The sequence below is a fragment of the Falco punctatus genome, assembly GCF_963210335.1.
Source record: "Falco punctatus genome assembly, chromosome: 10".
NCBI lineage: Eukaryota > Metazoa > Chordata > Aves > Falconiformes > Falconidae > Falco > Falco punctatus.
This window is the reverse complement of record NC_137590.1, coordinates 18393594-18417388: the sequence shown is the minus strand read 5'-3', so window position 1 is coordinate 18417388 and position 23795 is coordinate 18393594. Positions and strand designations below refer to the sequence as shown.

Genomic DNA, 23795 nt, shown 5'->3' with positions numbered 1-23795 from the left:
AGAATTGATCCTAGCTGACCTGCAGTTAAGGCATGGCAACTAGCAGTAAGGAAGAGGTTTCACGGCAACTAACAGCATCTGGGATGATGATTTTTTCATAGCCAAGGGCATCACAGTCTGGGTAGACAAAAACATTATTCTCAAACTAGCGAGACCTTTGGCTACCTAGAGAAACTCTTACCTTGCCCTTTGGAAGATGACAAGCACTTAATGCTGCTTCCACCCTTTTCCTGTCTGCAGGAAACATCTGAAAAATACTGACCAGACAGAGAAAAAGAGAAATCACCACAATGTAGCAGGAGTGAAGTCAAAAAGCCTGCATTTGGGTGGCTGGGAGCTGCAGCCAGAGTGCAAGACACTCAAAATGCACAGTGAAGGAGACAGAGGAAGACTGTAAACATGAACCAGAGAAGGGAGACAGTGTTTCTCCAAGGGAGTAGCTGATGTACCAAGTCCTATAAACCTACAGTGCATTTTTTGACTGCTGCCTTAATATAGAAGTTCTATATTTCTGCTATGGACTCTGTAAGAGCCCTGTCACTGAACTACATCAGCTTACTCTCAAAATCCCTCCTCACTACCCTTCCCCTTCCCCTCTTGGAGCTGCTCCCTGTGGTAGCAGGCCTCATGCCACAAATTCCTCAGACACTTTCCCCCACAAGACACTATCCCATGTAGTAGCTGGCATTAGCAAGGAATAACTTTGTAGTCAAGACAACAATCAAAAAAAGCAAACAAATGTGCAAATTTGCTGCTTTAGAAGAAGTCAAAATTTTCTGGAACCAAAGGCTCTCGACGAATTCAAGGAACAAACTCATTACACAAGCTGGTATACTGCACGATGGAAGCACAAAGGTCTGCTGCTGCAGAAACCAAAACTCATCTCCAATTTAGAAAGCTAGGCACTGGTCTGCAGGGCAGAATTCACTTGGTCAAGCCTTCACCTTAAAGCAGCCCCTTTGCTGCACTATGGAATAGTAACAGTAGCTGAACTCTATCTACTTTCAAAATATCCCCGTCAGCAGCAATGAGGTCTCCTCCATGGATACATTTAGATGTCAGCTCTATTAAGCTCCTGGAATCACAGGTGCTCACAGCCAAAAAGGGGAACAAAAAGTGCCAAATGTGTTGACAGGTGGAAGAGTGTTCAGTGGGAGCTGCAGCAGGCTTATGCAAACTCAGTGCATATCAGTTTCCAAGCTGCCCTTTGCAAGGCAAAAATTGCAGCAACCTTGTTATGATTCAAAAGGGATTTAAATGTCGAAAGAGAAAGGCAGATGCTCAGTGGAATTTTCAGAAGAATCCAGACAAAGAGTTTTGAAAGCCTTACATATACTTGCACCTGGAGATACTGAGTATTTTTGTAAATCTGGCTCTTAATCTGGACTATTTAATGGTCTAACACTTTATACAGTAAAGCATTTTTACCTCTGCAAGAAAGCAGACCAGGGCATTGAAGAGAGGTACATCCTGTACCAGACATTTTTCCTAGCCTATGTCAGAAGAATAAGCCATTTTCTCCCTGCAGTAATGCTACCTTGCTTGCATTTTAAAGATCAATTCAAAGTACTCTTCCCTAGTGTGAGTTATTCATTAAAGACCTATACATTTTTAAAAGCCCTTTGATGAATACACTGGTTTCTGACAGAATGAAATCTTGCTGGTTGGTGGTTTAGAAAACAAACAACAAAAAACGTTTATTGTTGAATAATGATCAACCATCCAGGAGCACATTTAGCCAGCATAGACTTAATCTAGAATCGTTATGCAATATAGCACACAGTAGGTAGCATATTTACTACAGGTGATTAGCACTTGCCTCTCGTAATAATGTAACACAGCATAAACCTAGAAGCAGAGTGGTTCAGAACTTCCCAGTGAATACACACAAATGCACTATCTGCAGGTCCTTATTCTTAAAGCAAAAGGTATTTATTTATGCACCCTTTTGGGTGAACATGGAATTGAACATGGCAGTGCAGCCTTTGGTTGCTCTATGAGTCGAATCAACATGGAGGAGCCACTGGATCAGCCATGGAGTAATTTTACTAGGGAAGACAGCGAGTGGCACAAAAACAGTTCTAGATTCATGCCACGCAGTACAGAGGAGAAATAACAGGCTGGTCTTTGCTTCAGCAAAGCAGCCTTGGTTTGTTCTAACAGCAGTCCTACCCCGGTGCACAAGGCCAACCCTGGGGCCAGTGAAGGGCAAACCTCCACATTCTGTGCTTGAACTGGCATTGACGTTGGCCCAGAGGGCTGCCTCAAAGGCTGCTTCCCTCTCGTGCACATCCAGAGTAAAGGCTGGGCAGTGGAATTACACTAGTGAGAACGGCTGGTGGTCCCACATGAAGAAAGGAGACAAGTGAAAGTGATGGATCCCTACACTTTAGGCTAGCTAGGGAGTCAGGCAAAAAGTTCTCCAAATACAGAACTCCTTATATGAAAAGTTAAATTAATCCTATACTTCATCCACCTTTCAACTCAGGTTTGCAAAACAATCTGTGATCAGAATTTTACCAAAGTTGTTTGGTTTTGTTGATTATTTCTCGGCAAGAGCCAGAAGGTGAAATCTATGGCTGTTTAAGGCAATTTCTTGCTGTAGGTGCAGGCCACAAAAGTTCTCCCCTTCCAGACCCAGATTATGTCCCAGGTCCCTCCCTGGGAGGAACCTAGGTGGCAGCAGGAATCCTTTCATAGCCTGAATCCAGAGGGAATGATCTCTGCCTCTTAGGTGCAGAAAGAGCAGGCAGCTGAAGCCACCAGGTAACCACTCCCGTACCAGCTGCTCTGCCTTCAGTCTGACTGAACACACAAAACCCCAAATATCTATACTCACTTCCTGACAGGAATCTTCCCCTCTGCATTAAGCTGCATCTTCAGCTTCACCAGGCTGTGAAAAAAACACAAAATTATGAAAACACACTTGTACAGTTTTAGAGGTCCTATTAAGTAATGAGAAATAAAAAATATGCAACTGGGAAAACAATTTAACAGTCAACTGATAATCAGGCCCTTCAGATGTCAGCTTACCTCAGATAGAATCTGTTACTGTTTCGTGGGAAGGAGAAACAGGCAAATTATAAGAGCTTAGATATCAGAAAAATTCCTCTAAAACATAAGATATAGATATAATGATATGTCCTACTATTTAGCATTCCTCAGCAATCCTAGGTTGCCAACCAATTGGTATTACAGAGCAAAGAAAAGAGGCAGCACTTCGTTGGGGTGAGTGCTGTGACCTCGGTGGGAGACCCGTTTGAGGCTCAGAATTTTAGTTTGTCTAAATACCACAAGTGTGTTTGACTGGCTCAAGCACTTCTGTGCCAGCCAGCACTCACACAATATACGGCACAGCTACCAAACCCCTGCCCGTGCCTTGGGGGTCCTGCACTGACACAGGACTTGGTTTGGAGGCTGCCAAAGGACATGGATGCTACGCAGCCTTTTCTTTCTAGTACACATAGAAAGGGCAGTACGTGAATGTTTCAGAGAACAATGTTTGTCAGAAATCACTTACATTTTCTCTAGGAAGGTGTACCGAGAAGCGTTGTATGTGAGAGGATTCCGAACAATGGCCATAATATCCTCAGCCCAGCTCTGGGAACAAACACACACACAAAGCAGAGGCAGTTGGACATTACAGAACTGCACCAAGAAGTACAGAGTGACAAATGTGGAAAGGGCACAGAACTGTGGAACAATTTGGGTTGGAAGGGACTTTTAAAGATCATCTAGTTCCAAACCCCCTGCCACGGGCAGGGACACCTTCTAGACCAGGTTGCTGAAAGCTCCATCCAACCTGTCCTTGAACACTTCCAGTGACGGAGCATCCACAGCTTCTTTGGACAATCTGTTCCAGTGTCTCACCACCCTCATGGTAAAAACTTTCTTCCTTATGTCCACTTAAAATCTTCCCTTTTTCAGTTTAAAATCATTACCCCTTGTCCTGTTACTACAGGCCTTGGTAAAAAGGCCTGTCCCGATACTGCTGGGCTCCAAATCCCAACAGCTGTGCCCTGGGCTTGGCTTTATCACATTCCTACTGCCTATATACACTTGACACTTTACCACGGAGTCTTTTCAGCTGTCTGTTTATCCACACAAAGCACATGAAGGACAAAAATGACATATTAAATGTCTTCTACTGGTCCTTTTCCATGCAAGGTACAAGCTTCTAGAACTATGGAAGTACCACACCTTACTGGAACATTAACCTGGTTGTTTATAACCTTGCCAATAACATTGACAGGGTTCAGGTTCCCCGTTTTCCCCTCCCCTTTCCCACTCCCCACTCAATGCCCCAATCCTTAGTGTCTCCCAGCACTTCCTTGCCCTCAGGACCCAATACCTTGCCAACATTCTCCTTGTAGGACACAAAGTTATGAAAAGTGAGGTCAACCATGTCAGGGCCAGATACAATAGTCAGAGTCTTAAGCAGGAAGGTGCTGTGAGGATAATCCAAGTTAAAAACCTCTCGGAGCTTCTGGCACTGCAAAAGAAACAGAACAGATGGGGATGAAGGGAGAATGAGGCAAACTATCTGAAAAAAACAGGGCCCAATCCAAACCCTGACCCAAATTCACGGCAAGCTTTTCAAGGGTTGCAAAATCATTTAATGTATTCTTCCTTTCCTTGGCTTTCCTTATTTTTCATCTTTACTCTGGAGCCTGCATTACCTGGATCCTCCATGGAACAAAACATTGTGACTATCATTACTGTGCGAACACACTGTTTTGCCCCGAAAAAGCAGAAGTTGGAGACTGCCCTTAAAGAAATTCCTTCTGAAACTTCAGCCTGAACTTGCAGACAAGCCAAGGAGTATTTGGCCTGCTCATACCAGAGGTGCATAACCAGGTTAGCACAGACAGCCATTTGTCAAAACACAGGCTAAAAAAAAACTCTTTTAGCTTAGTGTGATACCTTTTGCTGTAACCTCCCTCCACCACAAGAAAGATGTATTTTGGGACCTGGAAGCTCTACCAGCTGTAGACCTGCTTGCTGCAGAGGTGGGCTCTCTCCCTCCAAGTCACGTTTGCTGCTAGTTGTCAGTTGCTAGAAGTGTTTTTTCCATAGCAACTGCAGTATCCTACAGCGATGGCTCACCAGAGATTTGTTTTGTTAAGTATAAGGCTCATCCGATTAGTCATACTTGGATTTCATCACCATATAAAAATATTTATAGAATCCCTTTAAATAATTTAGCATTTTCTGCATTCCTATGTAAGGCATCATTAAACCAAGGTATCCTGGAGTTGTACTGATGGTCGCTATTTATAATGAAAAGATAAAATTCCCGTGTCCTAGAATAAAGCACAGCCATTCATTATCTAAAGCGCAGGATATATCCATACAAAAGCAAACAGGGAGGCTGCCAGAGCACCTGCTCCTTCAGAAACTGCAGGCAAAATTAATGATCTGGGATTTTTGGCAAAACAGGTCAGATTCAGAAGTTTAACTGGAACCTGAGCTCTTGCTGTAGGCACAGACCTAGAGCCATGGCTGAGTTTCAACAAGTTACACCTTAACACATCACATGTCACGTGAACCGCAGCGAGAGAGGTTTTAGCTAAATGATTTCACCTTTGCGTTTGCCGTAAACTCGGAGCGTGTACAAAGTCAGTCGCTGCAGTTCAGCTCGCATTCAGGGACTTGTTAAGCTGCTACTAACTGGACCAATATCTGAATCCCTGCAAGCTGAAGAAAGCAAACTCCCCGATCTTAGACTTCCATGGACCTTAATTTAGCCCAAGCCAACTACAAACCCCAATATGTAACCATCTGTTTGCATATCGTTGTGATTCAAATGGAAGGAATTTCCTTTCTGCCACAAAATTTTCTCTTTACATTTGGACTGTAATAGCAGAAACTCCAAAACTGCTCAGCTTCACGCATTCTTATGTGTTTGCATGACATCACACACAAAGCTGCATATATATTCAACAAGAAACTCTGCAGACTTTCCACTGCATTTTTCCAAATTTCTGGAGCACTTGCAATGTTGACACATCTGTAGCAAACAGACATCTTCAGGAAGAACAGGATTATAACTCAAGATCATCTGACTGCTGTCTCTCACTCTAAAAGCGGCTCTCCGCAGGAGTAACTGAAACCTGTATAATCCAAAAGCATTTGGAGGGAAAGAAGGGGGAAAGCAGTCAGCCACCCAGATTTGCCTGTTTTCTAATAGTTCGGGAATTTCTAAAATGGCTCATTCTTGCTTTGTAAGCAATTTTCCTTTGCAGAAGCGAGCAGCACCCACACACCCACACCTCCCTTCCACACTCATAGCAACTCCTCGATGGAGCCTAACTTTTCATTGCAAGTGGCAAAGCGTTAGGATTTTAACTTCAAATTTAACTTCATCTTGCAAACCCACTGGCATTTGTTCAGTTTCCTTACCTCTAGTGTTGTAAACTACGTGAAGCTAAGACAATAGAGAACTTGTGGTTTACGCTGAACTCATTTCCTGCATTTGTTACAAACCGGCTCCTCCCAGCCCTTCCTCCTCTGCAAACTAGTGTTGCTTGGCTCTCCAGCAGACATTGCTCTTCATGCCATGTCCCCAGCAAGCTGAATGCTGCATCAGAGCGTTTGCCTTTATCTAGCTGTGCTCCACCAGACAAACCTGCTGCCTGCCGTGTTTGGCAATGGCTTGATATCCCACCACCTTCTCAGAAGTCCCCATTAGCTTTAGCCTGTGCCGCTTTTTATATGCCATGCCCCTTATCAGCATTAACTTACGGCACCTCCTAACGCCATGGTGAAGTTGATAGCTTCATTTTATGAGAAGCAAACTGCAGCAGGGAGAGGATGATTTTGTTAGGGATCTAAATTAGGTCATATTTTCCCAGTGACTGACTTCCTGCCTGGCCTTAAGCAAGCTGCTTGCTTTCTGCTGCCTGCTTTACATGGGGATTATCTCCCTCCCAGGATAAACACAGTGATGTTGGCGTTAACACTGAAATGAAGATGGTGAGAGGACCACAGGCTGTGTCCAAGAGCACTGAACCTGATGCCATGGTTGCGTCTTGGCTCTTCCATAACCTGTACGCCTTTAGCACCTTGTGCTGCAGCTTCACTACATAATTACTTCGTGTCATGTTGCAGGTGGCCATAACGGGAAAATAGGAATTACTACATGAAAAGCAGGACAACCATATTAGCCATGCAAATCAGAAGGGAAATGTGCTTAGCAAATCCACTTAAACTCGCAAACAAACAGAAAACAACCCATCAGCAGAGCGGTTGAAATACAGATTCAGCTTGCATTTCACTTCCCACCCTCCTGATTTCCCTAAAATCCTCATCTGTACAAACCACATTCATAGTCCAGAGAAAAGCAAATTCTGATGCAAATATAAAGAAAGAGCCAGGCTTAATACAAGAGACAGACAGTCATTTCTCTACTTGAAATGGGATAGCCTGGGATATCCAGGACTTGCCACAGCTGCCTGCACTCACTGCACTGACAATTTTGTATATTCATGAAACATGCAACATGATGCAATGCTCGTGGTATTAGAAGACAGGACGTGACAACAAATCTTCTCTTTTGGAGAAGGAAGGTCTTGTTTGGTTGCCAGAAAGCAAAGGGAGCACCAAGATTATTCAAATGCCTTTGGTTCTGCAGGTAATGCTCATGTCCTCGGTAGCAGCACCGCTCCATCACGGGATTCAGCAACGAGACCCGACTGCCGAGAAGCAGGGAGGGCTGTCCTGCCACCAGCTGCACCACGGGGGCCCCCCTGACTCTGCGCCAAGCATCTCAGCGAGATGAGGCAGAAAAAAAATATTATGCAGATGAAGCACTCTCAGCTCTCATTGCTGTCTTACCTAAGGGAACCGGAAAATGCAGCAGCACACAGATTCACGCAGCACAAAATAACCCACGGCACTCTGGAATCGAGCAGGAACAGACTGCAAGGGAGACATGCAGTCTGTGCATCCTCAGTAACTTCTGTCCCTGTGGTCAAAGAGCTCACTCTGCAGAAAGATGGAAGAGGCAGAAAAATGGCCCAGGGTGGTAAAAGGCTGTTATTCAGCCTGTGACTGTTTCCTTACTTGGCCTCTGCTCTACTATTTACAAATCCTTTGCAAGCCACAGGCTTCTACCCGCTTTTCTCTTGCATGCACATGTATCAGTTTGTCTCCGTGCTTCTTGTGATCACTCTCTTATTTGGAGGCCTGAACATCAGACTTTTAGTTCCATCCTGTGCTCACACACTGCTGAATCCACAGCGTAGCGCTGAGATGATGCTCAATCCCCAGAGCTGCTGCTTTCCCCTGGGATGCGGCAGAATGACTGACCACCCACAATGTGTTTGTAGTCCGCGGCTCAGCCCTCAGCTCAGCTCCCAGTGCAACGTGAGTGCTCCCTGCATTGTTCCCAAACACTACTCGTTCCTACTTTATCATCTCACAATATGGCACGTGAAATACCTTGGTATCATTTTCTCCCTTGTACATGTTCAATTCAGAGTCTGCATCTCTAAGTTCAGTGACAACAACATGCATATGGAGGATGAAACTGTTTTATAATCATGACAGTCAGAAAATACAACTTCTGTTTTTGTAAAAAATTATGCTTGTTTCAAAGCCAATGCTTGCTGAAATGTCTAAACAAAACCCAAGACGAAGCCAACAGCCCAGCAGTCTGGCCTAAAACATCATGTATTTTGCTCCTAATTATTACATTCTCTGTCAGCGTTCTGGGGTCTTGGTGCATCAGAAAAAAAACAAAATGGAGCAGACATTATTGTTCCTTGTTACTGAAAGGAAAACACAGAATTGCATCGTAAATAACATCTTGATCTGCTTTGGCATGCTGCTGAACTACATTCAATAGCTTTTTATCTGGTCTCATTTATGTTCAAAGTCCCTGCTAATTCTTATCTTCATTACTCTTGAACATGCGCCAAAGTTCATTCTGCCCCATCTCTCAAAAAAAATTTCCATGGAGAAAAAACACCACAGAATACTGAGTAGCTCTCAGAGAAAATAAAACAAAGGGGGTGAAAAGGGGAAACCTGCACATGCATAGATGAGGTCATGGGAGGACTTGAGGGCTGTGTGCACGCTTACGTGCTAACATACCAGGAGGCGAGGGCAGAAGGGAGAGTTGAGTCTGTCTGAAAGAGCATGGTCGTCCCTCACCTTCAGGCAGGTTCAGTTCCAGGAATCATTCCTTCTGGGGCAGATAGCAGTGGCCCTTTTCATTTAGGGGTAGCTCCTACTGCTGCCAGCCCTTAGTGACTTGTCCCTTTTCCAATGCCACACTTACTGTGCGGGGCACAACAGGCTGAGCACTGACTCCCTAAACACGGGCAGTGTCAGGAAGCAGGTCCCACCAGTCCCTGCCTCCCAGCTTGCAGGGACAATGCTGTGACCTGGGCTGGCAAGGGACTGTGATTTATGGCAGGTCTTTTCAGAAGTGTTTTTATGTGTGGGCGCTTTGGTGTTATTCTTCCTGCTGTGTATAGAGAGGTTACAAAGGAAAACCCCAAAACTCTTGCTTAACAGCAGCAGGAAAGTGTTACTGAAATAACTCCCAACATCTACAGTACCCCACCAGCAGGAGACTCATTTCACCTACGTTGGTCTGAAAAGCACTGGCCACGTTCCACCCTCATGCAGCTCGAACTACAGCCAAAAAGTGTACAGTACCTTGCAGACGAGAGCAATAGTGCTGATGCTCTCAATAAAATGCTTTCCTTCCTTATAAATTCCTTCAGTTGTAATTCAGTATGAAAACCAGAACAGCAGCTTTGTCTCAGAGGCTGTAGATTTACTGTGGTGTCACTTGCAAGGGGAAAGGATGCCTGATCTACTATTGGTACTACCCAAAGCCGGGATCATGCTCACGCAGAGTTACACCAGTCTGCACCCTTCTCCTCTACTTTTACTCAATGAAACAAGTAACCATTTGTATTAATTGCAGCAGTTGCATCCCACAAAGACTCCAGGCCATTATTTCATAATAGGGGAGACAGCACCCTTTTCCATTCTTCCATCCTTCACTTCCAACAGATCTTGGTTTGCTTCATCACACCAGTTTTTCATATTTATACCTTTTTGTAATGATACACCAGACATAGCTGCCATATGTGGAGGGTGTGGTGATTCACATTAAGGAGTTTTCACTGCTTTCTGCATTGCTTTGAGCAAATTCTGCTCTCAGGAAAGCCAACTGAATACACAACTGAAGGCTTTAAGCAAGCCCTGCAGCAGCATTATGAATAGCATAGCCACATGTAAGACAGACATGTCCAGGAGGGGATGGCACAAGACCTCCCATCATCCCATAAGAGAAAGGTGGATAAGGAGCCAGCCTAGTGCATTTTAGTACACGTTGCCACAGAAATGCCAGAAAATTCCCTGAAATAAAACAGAACTTCTTTTAAATGGGTCTCTCTGAAATGCAGAATTCAAAAAGCACTTGGGATTTTCATAGCAGAGATTGTCATCAAGTGCATCATTTCTGCCTGTTGGAAATAATAAATCACTTGGTGCTTGACAATTGTTTCTTTGTAAAAAATGAGCTGTAGCCAATACCAAGGACTGTAAAATACTGTTTCTGGCCTATCACAATGGCTAGAATACAACAGCTACACCAGGTCAGACCACAGGTCCATCCAGATGCCTGGGGGAAAGTATAAGAACAGGGCAAATGCAATGATACTTCCCTGACACATTTTTGCAGCTTCCAGCAATTTGTGATTCAGCAACTTCCTAAACCAGAAGCACTATCTTGCATTTAATGACCCTCAAAAGGCATTTCCTTCTTGTCCTGACTTTTTAAATTCATGTACATTTCCAGGACTTGTGCAGGAAGGCATCCCACAGTGCAGTGACATGAGGTGTAAAACAGCAGCATCTCCTTCTGCTTGTGCTGAACCTGCCTTTGGAAAATTCCATTTGATGTGTAGCTCTCACACTGGAAGAAACACTGAGTAACTGCTTCATGCTCACCTTCTCCAGTCAACTTCTGATCTTACAGCATTCCACAACACTCCTCCACATCCTTATCTTTTTTTTTTTTTGCCAGACTATAGTCCCTGCCTGCTCGGATGCTTTTCCTACAGCAGCATTTCATTCTTTTATTAGTCTTGCTGCTCTTCCCTCCTTTTCCAGTTCTTCTTTGCCTCACTTGTGACAAGGACACTAGAAATCCACAGGTATGTGGGTGCATTCCAGGTGTGCACAGTGGCATAGTTTCCTAATTCTCTCCTTGTACTTCCTAACATAAAACTTAGTTTTATGAGCAAATACTACTGAACACTGCATTGGTACTTTACCAAACCCTTATGATCTTGTTTCTAAGTAGCAGTAGTCAATGCTGAGCCTGTCATTATGGCAGATTAGGATTGGGATTTTTTTTTTTTTCCTGTGTGCATTGCCTGATTTTCAGCTGTACTAAATTTTATCACATATCGTCCAGTCAATCAGCAATTCAAGGTCTTTCCACAAGTGTCCCTTTATTACCCCAAATAACTTGGTGCCATTGGCAAACTTTGTCTTATCTCTATACACCTCTTTTGCAGATCACATATGAACACACCGTATGTCACGGGCCCAAGCACTGATCTTTCTGGGAGCGTGCTGGTTCCCTCTCTCTTCTCAAGGGACCTTTTATTTTTTCCATGCAAAGGTGTCCTCTCTTACTCTGTTCTTTAAGAGCCTTTGCTTATGATGGGAATCACACAGACTACTTTTCAATCTTATTGAAAAAGTTTAGAGCTAACTATGGAACACAGCTGTTGCTTCCTACTCCTCTCTTACTTTTTGCTACCCTGGTACTGCTTATGAATTTCCTCATTCTTTTCACAATCTTCTGTGCTTTTATTAAAAATCTCTTTTAAAAGGCCATTTTAGCTTTTCTCTGGATATGAAATGTGGTCATCCCAAAACTGTACTGTGAATTACTCTTAGAAAAAAATAAAGGCAGGTGTGTGAGAGTGTCTTGTTTCCAGGGCAATTCCTTGCTTGTGAGCAGGGGTTCGTTACCAGAAGATGCTGTTTCAGAAGAAGGTCCTTCTGTCTAGAGGCAACTCTGACACTGCACTTGTGCCAGTGTGTTTCTCCTGGTAGTCTCCAGTTAGTCTTCTTTAAACAATTGTCAGAACCTAGGACATCACTCACCAGCCTGCCTGTTGCCACCAGAAGGACATACAATACAACTATGGCCTCAGTACTTACACCATCAATTTATTATCTATATCAAAGCTGAATTCATTTCGTAAACTTTCAGGAATAAACTGTTTAACACCCTAGAAAACAGGATCTCACGCCTCTCCTTTAAGCTGGCCTTTTCCTTGGTGCATTCTGCCTGGAGTGTAGCACCTAGCCCTACAAGCTCCAAATATTTTATCCTCTTAAATGAAAAAGAACTTCTGAGAGCTTTTATCCAAAAAAATATGCCCACAAAACAAGTTGCAGACAAAGTTTTAGGCTTGTTGAAAACTCAAGTATGTTTCATTCTAGTCAGCTTCCAAGAAGAAACACAGTTTCTCAGAAGGAATTATGATTCTTAAGAATTGCGTAAGATGGGTACTGTTCTTGAGCTCTGCCGTGCCTTTAACACCCACCTTATTATGGTCTTTTGAGAAACACCAGTTTTGGTGAGCTCTTGAACAGGCATTTTCAAAGCAGTACTAAGAAAGCAGCTGTACTACTTAGACAAAGAGGCTGCACTAGTCTCTCAGTATATATTGCAAAACCTTCCCCTTTTGCATTAGGCTGAGAATCGCCTATGTTGTCTATATGTAGCCATTACCTTTACTCCTTTGTTTCCTTTCCACATTCTAGCTTTACTTCAATTTTCTGCTTGCCTTTTCTGTACATGGAAATGTTAAAAAACAAAAAAACAGACCCAGAAAAAGAGTCCTACTCAAGGACAACTTTGCAGCAGGAACTCAAATTATACTGAAACCAAGAACAAAGCCATTATCATGTGCTTCCCTTAGTCTGCCACCCTACAAGCAGACAATTTAAAATTATTTGGGAAAAAAAAAGAAAAACACACACTAGGTTTTTGCTAAACTACATTTTCTTCCCTTTAAAGGGAAAAAAAGACCCCACCACACACTGCGTTGGAATCTCACTGTAATTACAGGTTTGTAGCTGCCTTGGCCCAGCCTGTGCATCTTTGCACAAGAGAGAAGCTCCAGTGACTCAACAGAGAAGCATCACAAGTCTCCTGCGGGACTTCCCTGTGTAGCTCAGTGAACGTAAAGGTCAGGCCAAGATTAAAGCTAGCCAGATGCATAGCAGGGGGGAGAACACAGCTGCTGTGCACAACACAAAATAAGTCTTTTGGCAAGTTCTCTGGAGGGGAATTGTTTCTTCCCTAGCCTTCTGGCATATTCTTTCCAACAAGCTCATATACCATAGTCTTGAAGCACCTTTCTTTTGGGTGCACTGAGGAGCCCTGGGGAGTTCAGGGACAAGAGTAATGATGCCTTTTCTGTATTTATGTAGTTGTGATGTAAGGAGACAAGGTCCTCTCCACCTTCTTGGAACAGAAAGCCAGGATAAACCGCCGCAGCTTATGCCAAAGCCCCAGGCAGCCTTGCCTTTCCCACATGAACAACCAGCAGAAATGAAGCTATGCACTCACCTTGGGGATTTTGGCAAACCGCCCTACTCTGGTATCTCGAATGCTGGTTATATCCAAAATTTCCATTTCCTGTGACAGAATAAGGACAAGGAAGATGAGAAAAGACATAAAAAGGAAGAAAAAAACCACCACCACTGCAGAGCCCCCAGAAACTGCAAAGCAGGTCTCAGCCTGTGCCCTTCCCTGAGAAAGAGCTCTCCTACCAGGAGCAACGCAGGCAGGGAAACATCAGCAGCTGATATGCCAAGCTGGCAGGCTGGCTAGTGCAGAGGCAGCAGTTTCTGCAGCACTGTCCTCTTCAGGGTGAGCCCAGAGGCCCAGTGTGGATTACCACAAGAAGGAGTGTATGACATGCATACAGGTTTATATGGGGACACTCTACCCCAGTTACAAGTCAATGTGTTAATACAACCCACTCATGTTCACAGCCTGTCTTTTGCCTCCACACATTCAACACAGAGCAGCTGAGCTGCAAGGCAGGCAGGACCATTTATCTCCCCAGGTCACTCCCAGCAGACCGTCACCTAATCTGTTCTGAAGCAGCTCCCATGGAAGACATTCCACAATCTTCCCCTAGGCAGCCCACCCCACGTCCTCATTACTGGCTAGTTGTCATGTTTATTTTGTTTGTTCTTTTAATATCCAACCTGAGTTTCCTTCCTCTGTTACTGATTTGTCTGCTCACCACAGATCTGGAGAACAAATTATACTTGTTGCACTAGATAATATTATTTTCCAAGATCACAATAATAAACAATGTGGATACCATGTCTTCTGGCTGTATCCCCATTATATTGTCAAGCAGGATGGAAATTTTACTCTTAATCCCACTCCTTTCTGAACCCTAGTGCGAAAGCACTGCATTTTTTCTTCTTTGTGCTCATGATAAGCAGATCTTACGGAGAGTCAGCCAAAAATTAGTAAGTCACATGAGTTCAACATACTACTGACCATACCACACCATGCTCTGCACTAGCCCATCTCTTGTCCCTGGCTGCTGTGCTCATGCCAGCCTTCACAGGACCTTCACAAGCCTGCCCCAGCTCCCTCTGACAGCTAGTGTTTGCCCACCACTCTTGCTAGCTCACACTGTCTGCAGATTCCCTCAGAGGATAAGAAAGATGCCAGACAAGTGCTTCCCCAAGGATGTAAAACAGGCTGTTGCTCCACTGCAGCTCTCACATTTGTTTACAGTTTATTTAAAGGTGCTAATCAATGGTATTTTTCAGGAACATGTGACCCCCTGCAGTCTAGGTTTCCTCATGTCAGCTATGCTACCTTCCCAGGTAATTAAATCCCTCTCACTACTAACCCACAGAAATATCTCTACTTATGATGGGTGACAATAGCTCCCCTTGCCCCATTTTGTGCACCACTTCTTCTTGCTGTCTGCTGGAACGTTTACAGCCAAAATTCTACTGCAGGAGCAGACCTTGAAAGGGGAGCATGGCTGGAAGGAGAGCACATCTAGAGGGATGTGACAGTTCTTAGCCTTGCAACACTGTTCTCTGAGGATACAGATGCATCACAGTGCCCTGTCCCAGCTGGCATTGGGGCACCCTTCTGAAAAGGCAGAGCTCATCAAAACATCATGTCTCTTGGCCAGGGCACTGTGCAGGACTACCGTCTCTGTCTCTTTATCTACCATGCCTCTTCAGCATGTAGGTCACGAGGAGGAAGTAGAGCTGAACCACAGCTCTGCTCTGGAAAGCAGAAGTAAGCCCAGCCTTCCACCTCCAGTCAGCCAGATCTCTCCACTACTCATCAGTAAGGAAATGAATTCTCCTTCCTAAATTTGTTGCCTCTCACTCTCTTCCAGCAGCCAGCATCCTGCTGTTTACCTCTGCCAGGGTGCACGCACCATCCTGGCCTGAGAGGAGCACAACTTGCTCTCCAGACTGTATGTAATGTCTACATCACTACAGTCATTACTTTTATTAAAATGTCTAAAACCCCAACAACTCAGTTCATTACAACAGGCTGCACACGGTACACGTTAGCTGAAGCTGCATACACCTAGCCATTTCTTTCCAACTGCACCACCGTACGGGTTGGGAGAATCATTTAGCATGCTGGTTAACAGTGATATCAACACCACTGTTCTTTGTGAAGTCCTTTGAAGCACATCTAATGAATTTTGCAGGTATAAGATGCCGGCATGACAAAAAGGTCACACAAATCTCTCTGGCATGTTCACAGCTTAATTTCTTGCCCTTTTCTGGAACTCTGAAGACAGATAAATCTGCCCATGAATAAGTACAAGACTCCCAGGTCCTTTGAGAAAGGGCTTCCTGCTAAGTGGAATGAGTATGGTAGTTTGTTCCCAAGGGCAGACCTCAAGCACTTAAGGTGTTTTAATCTCGCACAAACTTAACCTGGCTATTTGGAGACCAAGCTGTGAAGTCTTAGCACTTACCTTATTCTGATAGGTCCAGTATAAGTAAAAGCCCTTTGGATCCACTCGAAGAATCACAGGAGAAGCACCTGCTGTTTCCTGACAAAAAAACCAAAAACCACAGAAAAAGGTTAGAACCTTGCAAGCCAGCACATCGTGTTTTCTTTGTGGAGAACCCATCATGGGACGTAAGGTTCCCAGTTCAAATATAGACGCGGTTGGGTGAATCATCATCTGTGATTTATGGAAATGAACCAGAGTATTTTAGTACATCTCCAGAGTAACGGCGTGAGGCTACAGAAGCAGATCTCTGCTGAAGCCCAAGTCTCACCAGCATTTAGCTAGAACAACTCTCTTGGAGCTTTCTATACAATGGATTAAGAAAGTACCTGTAGATGTAATTAATTGTTTCATTTGAACTGCCTTCCTCCCAAAGCACCAACTTCATTCTATGAACTCCCAAAGTAGCCTAGGCCAAGCAGAGGTAGCATTCATCTGTGGCACCCACCACCTAGGTGCTAGTTATCTGGGCTTTCTTTACAGAGAATGGGTCTAGTCAGGAACAGGTCAAGGAGGGGTCCATCTAATACAGCAGACAAGCCTGCTTTACATGGCAATTCTTAAACTCCGTGGACTAGCTCTACACGGACTATGAAAAGAAGTGGCTATTTAAACACCAACACTACAGGCACAAAATTAGATTAAATTATTCAGGGCTGATCCCAAACCCCATACAACTGCGAGGCCCTCCAGATCAGAGCCAAGGCACATACTGCAAAGGCGAGATAGGCTACTGTGAGCTTGTGTGCTTTGACTTGGAATAATTACACTGCATCTGCATGTCCAGTTAAAGGCAACTCCACAGACATTTTCAAGACAGCATCCACTCCCATCTCACACACAAGCCTGTGCTGAGAGATGAGTTAGCGTGAGCTCTTTGGAGATAGAGATGAAGGATACTCAGTGCCTCTTCTTGGGTCCCAGCCCATTTGCTCATTCCATATAGATGACTCCTGAACTGCACCTGACCTCTGGTGCCACAGAAGACAGGATCATAAGGCCTATCAGCCATTTCTAGGAAGGCTTCAAATTCAGTTCAGGAAGCTGAAATACCCAGCTACTGAGATGAAACCAGTAATGAAATTTGGAAGTTGTATTTGTCACTTGGCCTTGGTTTCTTCTGTTTGTTATTGAACTCATGCTTTACCCCAGAGTGTATTTGTATTTCCTGGGACCTCCATTTCCAGATCCAGTATTCTTCATTAAACTGCCCATGCCACAGTATGCTCTCCTTTTACTCCCTACTTTCTCATGCTGTACCAGGGACAATGCTGATCTGCACAGCATCATGCCCATGTTCCCAGAGCTCTTGGTTAGCTCCCTGAACACATGGCCACAAGCCACAAAGAGCAGAACAGGCACTATACTACTAATGACTATCATGCCATGTTTCTAGATTAAACTTATCTCCTATGAAGCAGCTTTCTTGAAAGCAAGTTGAGGCTGCAATAAGGACTGCTGATGGCTGGCCTCCTGTCAGGATCATGCATGTAATCATGATCAGGACATGCTTGGCTGTGGGGTGCAGGTAGACTCCTACAGGGCGGCTCCTGGCAACAAAGGAAGTGGTGAATTTTACAGAAGACAGTCTGGCAGCCAAATTGGCTGCTGCTTACACTGTGGAGTTCAAATCTAGGGCAGAGAGTAAGCATTGTTTGGTAAAATCCCGTAATCTATAATCTTTAAGAGATAGAAATATTTTTGCTTCTATTATGAGGTTTAAGAATCAGCATAAAAAATACACATGTATCTGTTCCACTTAAGAGGTCAGCTACTACATTGTGCCCTACCCGAGGTGTTGAAAGTGTTCCCAAGCTGGTTCTTGAAATAAACTATCATCCATGTAGTAGGACTTAACCTCTTTACTCTGCTTGGTAGCCCCAGCTTGCTGAATGCTAAACAAAGTGCACCTGAGTTGTTCCTTACCCCAAGATGTGGCAGCTAACTCAGTGGGGCAGGACAGAACAGTCCTGCCTGTCAGAGATCCTACTGCACTCTCCTCTGGAGAATACATTACAAATGCTGGACAAGGTGAAGGCACTAGAACAGAAAGTGTGGTTTTCCTTTTCTCAGGAAATGGTTGGGTATAGTTAATGTTCCAGTCCAGTTCCACAAGATACAGAGCAATGCAAGGAGCCAATCTGATCTACCTTCATTCCTTTGCCTCAGATATTGTGGAAGGCGTTCAAAGCTGTTACCAACAGCACAGCCAGGTCATGTCAAAGAGCGACACAAAAATGCAGGCCCATGTCCTCTAAAGGGCAGCAATCCTGCAGCCTGGAGCTCTTGCCATCACTCTTTGCAGCCGGCTCTAACTGTGGAGTAGGAAAGCAAGACGAGATGGAGCAACATGACCAGGACAGCCCACTTGTGGAGAAGGTTTTCATTATTGCTGGAGGTCAAGTCTGTAAACTACTTAGTGATTAGAAGCAAACATTTAGGAATGTTTACAAAACTGTAAACTTTAGGGAAAAACCTACAAAGGACTTGAGGTCCCCAACTCCTATGGTTGCAGCAGGAAATAAACACTTGGTGGGTCTTGGAAGCCCAACTTGACTCACCTTAGGTTTCAAGGGAGCCTAACTATCCCAGGAATTCCCAGCAAGATACTTAACAGCTTAAAGATTTTTGGAAAGTGGTCTCCAAGGACTGAGCATAGAAAGTCAGCAGCGATTTCAGACAAGTTTGGCTACTGTTATTCTCAGAAACCAGATCCCTGTTCAAATTTAAAGAAGCCACAAGCACGTTCTGCAGGCAGTGGGCTCACTGGAAAGAAAGGGAAGGCTGCCCTCTCCACCATACCCTGGTGTCATCCTCCTGTTTATGTACAGCTAGTGGAATAAATGCCCAGTGGTATTCCAACTTGTATTCCTCAGCATCCATCCTTTCTGTCAGCTGTATATTAGTTTGCGCTCTCATTCCTCAGTGCCGCGGGACCACCCCTGCTTATGCTGCACACAAGTGATCTGCCGCCCCCGCACACACTGCCTTGGGACTTAAAACTCTATTCCAGCTTTACACCCAACCAAAGTAAGCACTAATCCCTCCTGCACCGCTGCTGGAGGCTCCCTCTAATGCATCTCATTCGCACTACCACATCAAATGTTTCCCCCAGATCTTGGTGAATAATCATAACCTGGCCTGCCCCCCCGTTTTATCAACATTCATGCTCAACAGCAGACAATTCACGCTTCAGACAAAACAGATAGGCAGCTGCTGTCCTCTTGCTCAGGTATGTGGGTATTAGGGTACACACTCTTTTGCCTTCTTAGAAAGCGAGGAGGGGAACTATTACATTCCAATTAACTTCTCTGCTGCTGTTCCACACACACTCTTCCCCTCACAATGAAAGGCAAACAGAGACTGCAAACCAAGTGTTGTGACAGCAGAAGAGGACTCGGAGGCTCTGGTGCTGTTAAAGCACAGGTCTCTTGTTGCTTGGCCACTGTGCACTTGGTAGCTCACTGAACCACCAGCCAGGCAGGCGTGGGAGGACACAGCTCACCCTCTGATCCACTCCAGCAACAAGGCCATAAGAGGAAGCAACTTGGAGCCTGATTTCCTCTCTATCTGCAAAGCACGGACAGTCCGCTCAGCTCTGGAGTAAAACCTACCCCTGATGCTCCCCCGGACAAGTCAAAATGCAGCGTGTGCCTCTCAGCCTGAGGAGACTCCCAGCAGCGACCGCCTTCCTGAGAGCTGGTTCACAAACACAGACAGGACCCTGGGGTCCTACGCCCAAGAAGCTGCACACACAGACCCAGTGGCACACTCCATTTGCTTTCATCCTCCAAAATAACAAGAGGTGCAGAAGCCACATCACCAAACCCTAACGCATGTGCCCTTTGTTTTTAGCTCTCAGCTCTCCTGTTCTTCTCAGTTCACTCTCCCTATCCATCACTGCTCTCAGGTATGACACACAATGTCCCACCCCCTGTGCTCAATACATGCTCCCAGCCTCCCCGCAAACCTCAACCAAAACACTGTACCTGCCCTACCACCACACATATAATCTAGTGAAGCAAAAACCCCGGTACTCACATCATCCCATTTGATGAAGCGCTCACCCTTGGACAGATACTCCTTCACCTCCGGGGGCTGCAGGACAGGGGTAAGCATTGACATTCTCTCCCACAGATGTGCTCCTCGGCTACCAGAAGCAATAGCAGCTGCACAGTTTGCTCCTCCTTGGCCCCCTCTCCTCTATCTCTGCCTCTCACATGGCAGGGCGCTCTGCCATTGCCACTGTTGGCATCAAGCAAACAGAGCAAACAGCTTCTTATATCCCAGCCAAATTTAGGAGGGGCAGGGACAGGCAGGCAAAGACCAATGAATCTGCATTGTAAATCAACAGGTCTCCAAGCAAGCAGAAGCTCAGCCCAAGGTCACCTAGAGGAAAGCTAGGAATGGATTGAGATGCCCGCGTGGGCAGTCATGCACGCACGCCCGCTGTCGCTCCAGGAGGGACCTACTCCTCGGAGTAGTACTTGTGAAGTGCACAATTCGTAGCGCTTCCGCAACTGAACTTCCTTAAATGTTCTCTTTGACGAAGTGCAGGCATTGCCAGCCGACATTCAAACTATTTCAGCAGATGTGGTTGCAGAACAGCTCAGGCTTTGGCTACAAGCAGACTGCCCCCTTCATGTGACGGGCCAAATATCACATAAAATAAATGTACTCTGCTCTGTACAGACTCCATTTCTGGGGCCACTGGCTGCACCGTCCAGTCCTTAACGTTTTTCCTTTCTCTTATGGGTTCTTCTGAATGTCAACCTGAAAAGTGAGACAGACCAGCAGAGCAGATGGGAATTCCACAGACAAATGAAATAAAACATTCACAGGAGTCCCTAGGGACTGCAGTATTCTCCAGATTCACTTGGGTCTACTGCAGATACTGTGGGAACACAGAATGGGAGAGATGTGTAAGGTGGGGATTATAACGATGAAGCTGCAGGGAAGTGACAGAAAGCAGAACAGAAGGTTAGTGGCCAACAGGGCAAAAACGAGTTCCTGCTCCTGACCTTGAAATAAAGGAATTGCATGTGGATAGCAGATGAGAAAAGGAGTTCTGGTGGCAGATGTGGACTGGCAAACCACAAAGAGAGTGGCTTGTGAGAAGGACTGATGTGGGCAAGGTTAATTTTAGTCAAAAAGGCAGAGCCCCACAACTAATCAGAAGTGGAGATAACTGTGCTACACTTGCTGTAATAGGATTCCCGGTCACACGGTCGGATTTCATCCTTGTTTTCACCTATGAAAGTCAAGGTATGGGTTTGACATTGCTCAAGAGGGACATGATACTGTCAAAAGTAGTGCAAATTCTCTGAGAAAGGTGGACAAAAACTCCCACTGTGCCAAGGGAGCCAGCTGCAGGGTTTTGTTGCTTCTTTCCCACCCCAGCTTATCCAGTCTGATAAGGCCAGCACTTTAAAGCAGATTGGAAAACCCCTGGGGCAGGTTGACTGAAGGAATCCTAATGACATTCTCAAATATTAGTGGCATGAGGCAGGAGAAATTGAAGTGATCCTATAGCAAGTGCTCTAGATGCAAAGATGGCAGCAATTACCAGAGGTGCTTGCTGCAGAAACAGAGAACCCTGAATAAACCTCACATCCTTCATACATTTCCTTCAAGGGTTTATCTGTCTGACAAATTAGGAATAAGAGAGTTTCTACATTTCCAGATACCATCAAGTTTTCTACATGTACTGACATGTTTTGCAAGGCACCACGCCTCCCAAGAATTGGCTACCCAAGCTAAGGCTGTTAGCTCTTGTTTCACTAGGGCAGCAAACTGAGGTGGCTTAGCCATAGCTGTGGTCGCTCAGTATCAGGGCTGAGACCAGGGACATAGGAACCCATCACCTCCAGTCTCATAACCCAGCCACACTCGTGGTATTAAGCTTCCTTTGCACGTGTGTCAAAGTGAAATGTGCTTTTCAGCCAGCTGACAGAGCACTGGGGTATTCCAGGCCCAGCCAAGACAGCACCACCAGGACCTCCCCACTCAGAAACCGCTGTTAATCCCAAGCAGCAAAGCAGCAGATGACAGTGTCTGCCCAGATCTCAGAGGCTGAGCTGGAAGCTCTCAGGGATATCAGCAACAGCCTGGCACTCAGTATAAATGCCAGGCACTGCTGGGTGGGTTTTGCTCTCTATGCTCCTGTAGGTGTCTTAGGAACAGAGCCTGAGGCCTAGGTACGTATAGGGAAAGGCCATGGGAACACAGGATGCTGCAGTGAGGAGTAAAAGTTTTCTGTCCTCACCTGATCCCTTCTGCACAGCCAGAGCTGTTTCAGGGCTGCTTAACTTTAACTTCGGGAGCAGCTGTGAAAAGGAGAAAGAGCAACTGATCCTGGTCAGAAGTGCTGCAGTCCTCCCGCCCTCTGCAACACAAAACACTAAAGGAAGGCCTTGGAGGTCACAGCTGTGAAGCGAGAGGTGGGATGAGCTTTGTCACTCAGCACTGCCAAGAGCAGAGGGACTGCAGGTGAGATCAGAGCCACAGCTACTGGTTCCAGTGGCCCATCTTGTATTTACCAGAGTTACAGCTTCATGAGCCACGTCTGCTTCCTGTCAGAACCCAGGCCCCACAGAAAGGCTCCATCGGTCCTGCATTCTCTCAGACCTGGATATTCAACAACTTTGTCTCATCAACAAACCTAAAGTAGGCAAGAATCCTGCCACAGTTTTACTTGCTTGTTACTCAAGGTCAGCTTCCCCTAAGGGATAAAACAATTTTTTAAAAAAATCAAAACCAAGCTAGCAGCTGTCCTACAAGGCTGCACGGCGCTGCAGAACATCAACTGCCAAGATCCCCGCTTGCACAAAGATGGTCACAAAAGCTGAAGCTCACTTCCTTTTGCGTAACTCAGCCTCCTTATCTTTCATTTCACACTCCTTGCTCTATGTGGGAGCTTCTGTCCCTTGCACAAGGGATGGCTGATGGAACAGCGACAGAATAAAGCAACAGTCCTGCCCTCTGCTGAAAGCTCTGATATCAGAGCAGCAGAAGCAGCAGCACTTTGAGCAGCGTTTCTTCTAATCACCCTTTATTTTCTTTCTCCTGCAAGGCCCATCACCCAGTGTATACTCACCCATGTCCCCTCTGTTCAGGGCCCCATGCCTCCTTTGCTTTCATCCCTTACCTTCCTCACTGCACATCCCACCACCCACTACAAGAATTTTGATATGCACAAATGTCCCCCTCCCTCCCTTTTTTTTTTCTTTTCTCTGGAGGCTCTTCCTTATCTCCCTGTCCTACATATTCAGCAGCTTCTACCTCCCACTGAAGTGCCTGCAGGAGCAAGGCAGTCAGCATTACCCTTCAGAAATTTTACAAGCCAGGGTCTGTAGACAGTGATTTAAGCCACGCTGTCTATTACACCACCTTGACCGGATGGCTTCCAAGTTCTAGCAAATTATTTTGTAACCTCAACCCCAACCTGTTCCTGGCGCACACACAATCTGTAAGAAATCTCTTCCAGCACTGCTCCATTATCATTATACCTTGCAACGGGTAATACTGTCCTCTAGTGAACAGCTATGACATTGCACACCCAGCCTTTAGCATTGCCTTTGAACACCAGTAATAAATTCACAGCTAAGCAAAACTGAGTTCATCCTGCTGCTCCTCTTCCTAGTCTGCCCTTTGAGCCCTGGGAATCCTGCAAAGATTAACGACACCAGTAGGACCACAAAGGCCAATATTTTCTCACCATCC

At 45.3% G+C, this 23795-nt stretch overlaps 1 protein-coding gene and 1 long non-coding RNA gene across 6 annotated transcripts in view; one reads left to right on the top strand and one right to left on the bottom strand.

The window, feature by feature from the left end:
- Nucleotides 1-20437, bottom strand: part of PLCB2 (phospholipase C beta 2) — a 47423-nt gene extending 26986 nt beyond the window's left edge. For 3 of the 5 annotated variants that reach the window (XR_013930800.1, XR_013930801.1, XR_013930802.1), the window contains exons 1-7: nucleotides 20115-20431; nucleotides 16035-16112; nucleotides 13619-13687; nucleotides 4352-4492; nucleotides 3521-3600; nucleotides 2840-2893; nucleotides 182-257 (exon numbers count right to left, since the gene is read on the bottom strand). Coding sequence is in view for 2 of the 5 variants with exons in the window: in XM_080405010.1 (XP_080261136.1) it covers nucleotides 182-257; nucleotides 2840-2893; nucleotides 3521-3600; nucleotides 4352-4492; nucleotides 13619-13687; nucleotides 16035-16112; nucleotides 20115-20198 (582 nt within the window). In the remaining 3 variants the exon portion in view is untranslated. Of the gene's footprint in view, nucleotides 1-181; nucleotides 258-2839; nucleotides 2894-3520; nucleotides 3601-4351; nucleotides 4493-6402; nucleotides 13566-13618; nucleotides 13688-16034; nucleotides 16113-20114 lie in introns of those variants that run through there. The other 2 variants (XM_080405010.1, XM_080405011.1) reach the window with 2 other exon arrangements.
- LOC308070693 lies at nucleotides 16122-22813 on the top strand. The gene is made up of 2 exons (XR_013930804.1): nucleotides 16122-20184; nucleotides 20428-22813. It is a non-coding gene; the product is annotated as an uncharacterized lncRNA (long non-coding RNA).
- The last annotated feature ends 982 nt before the right edge of the window (nucleotides 22814-23795 follow it).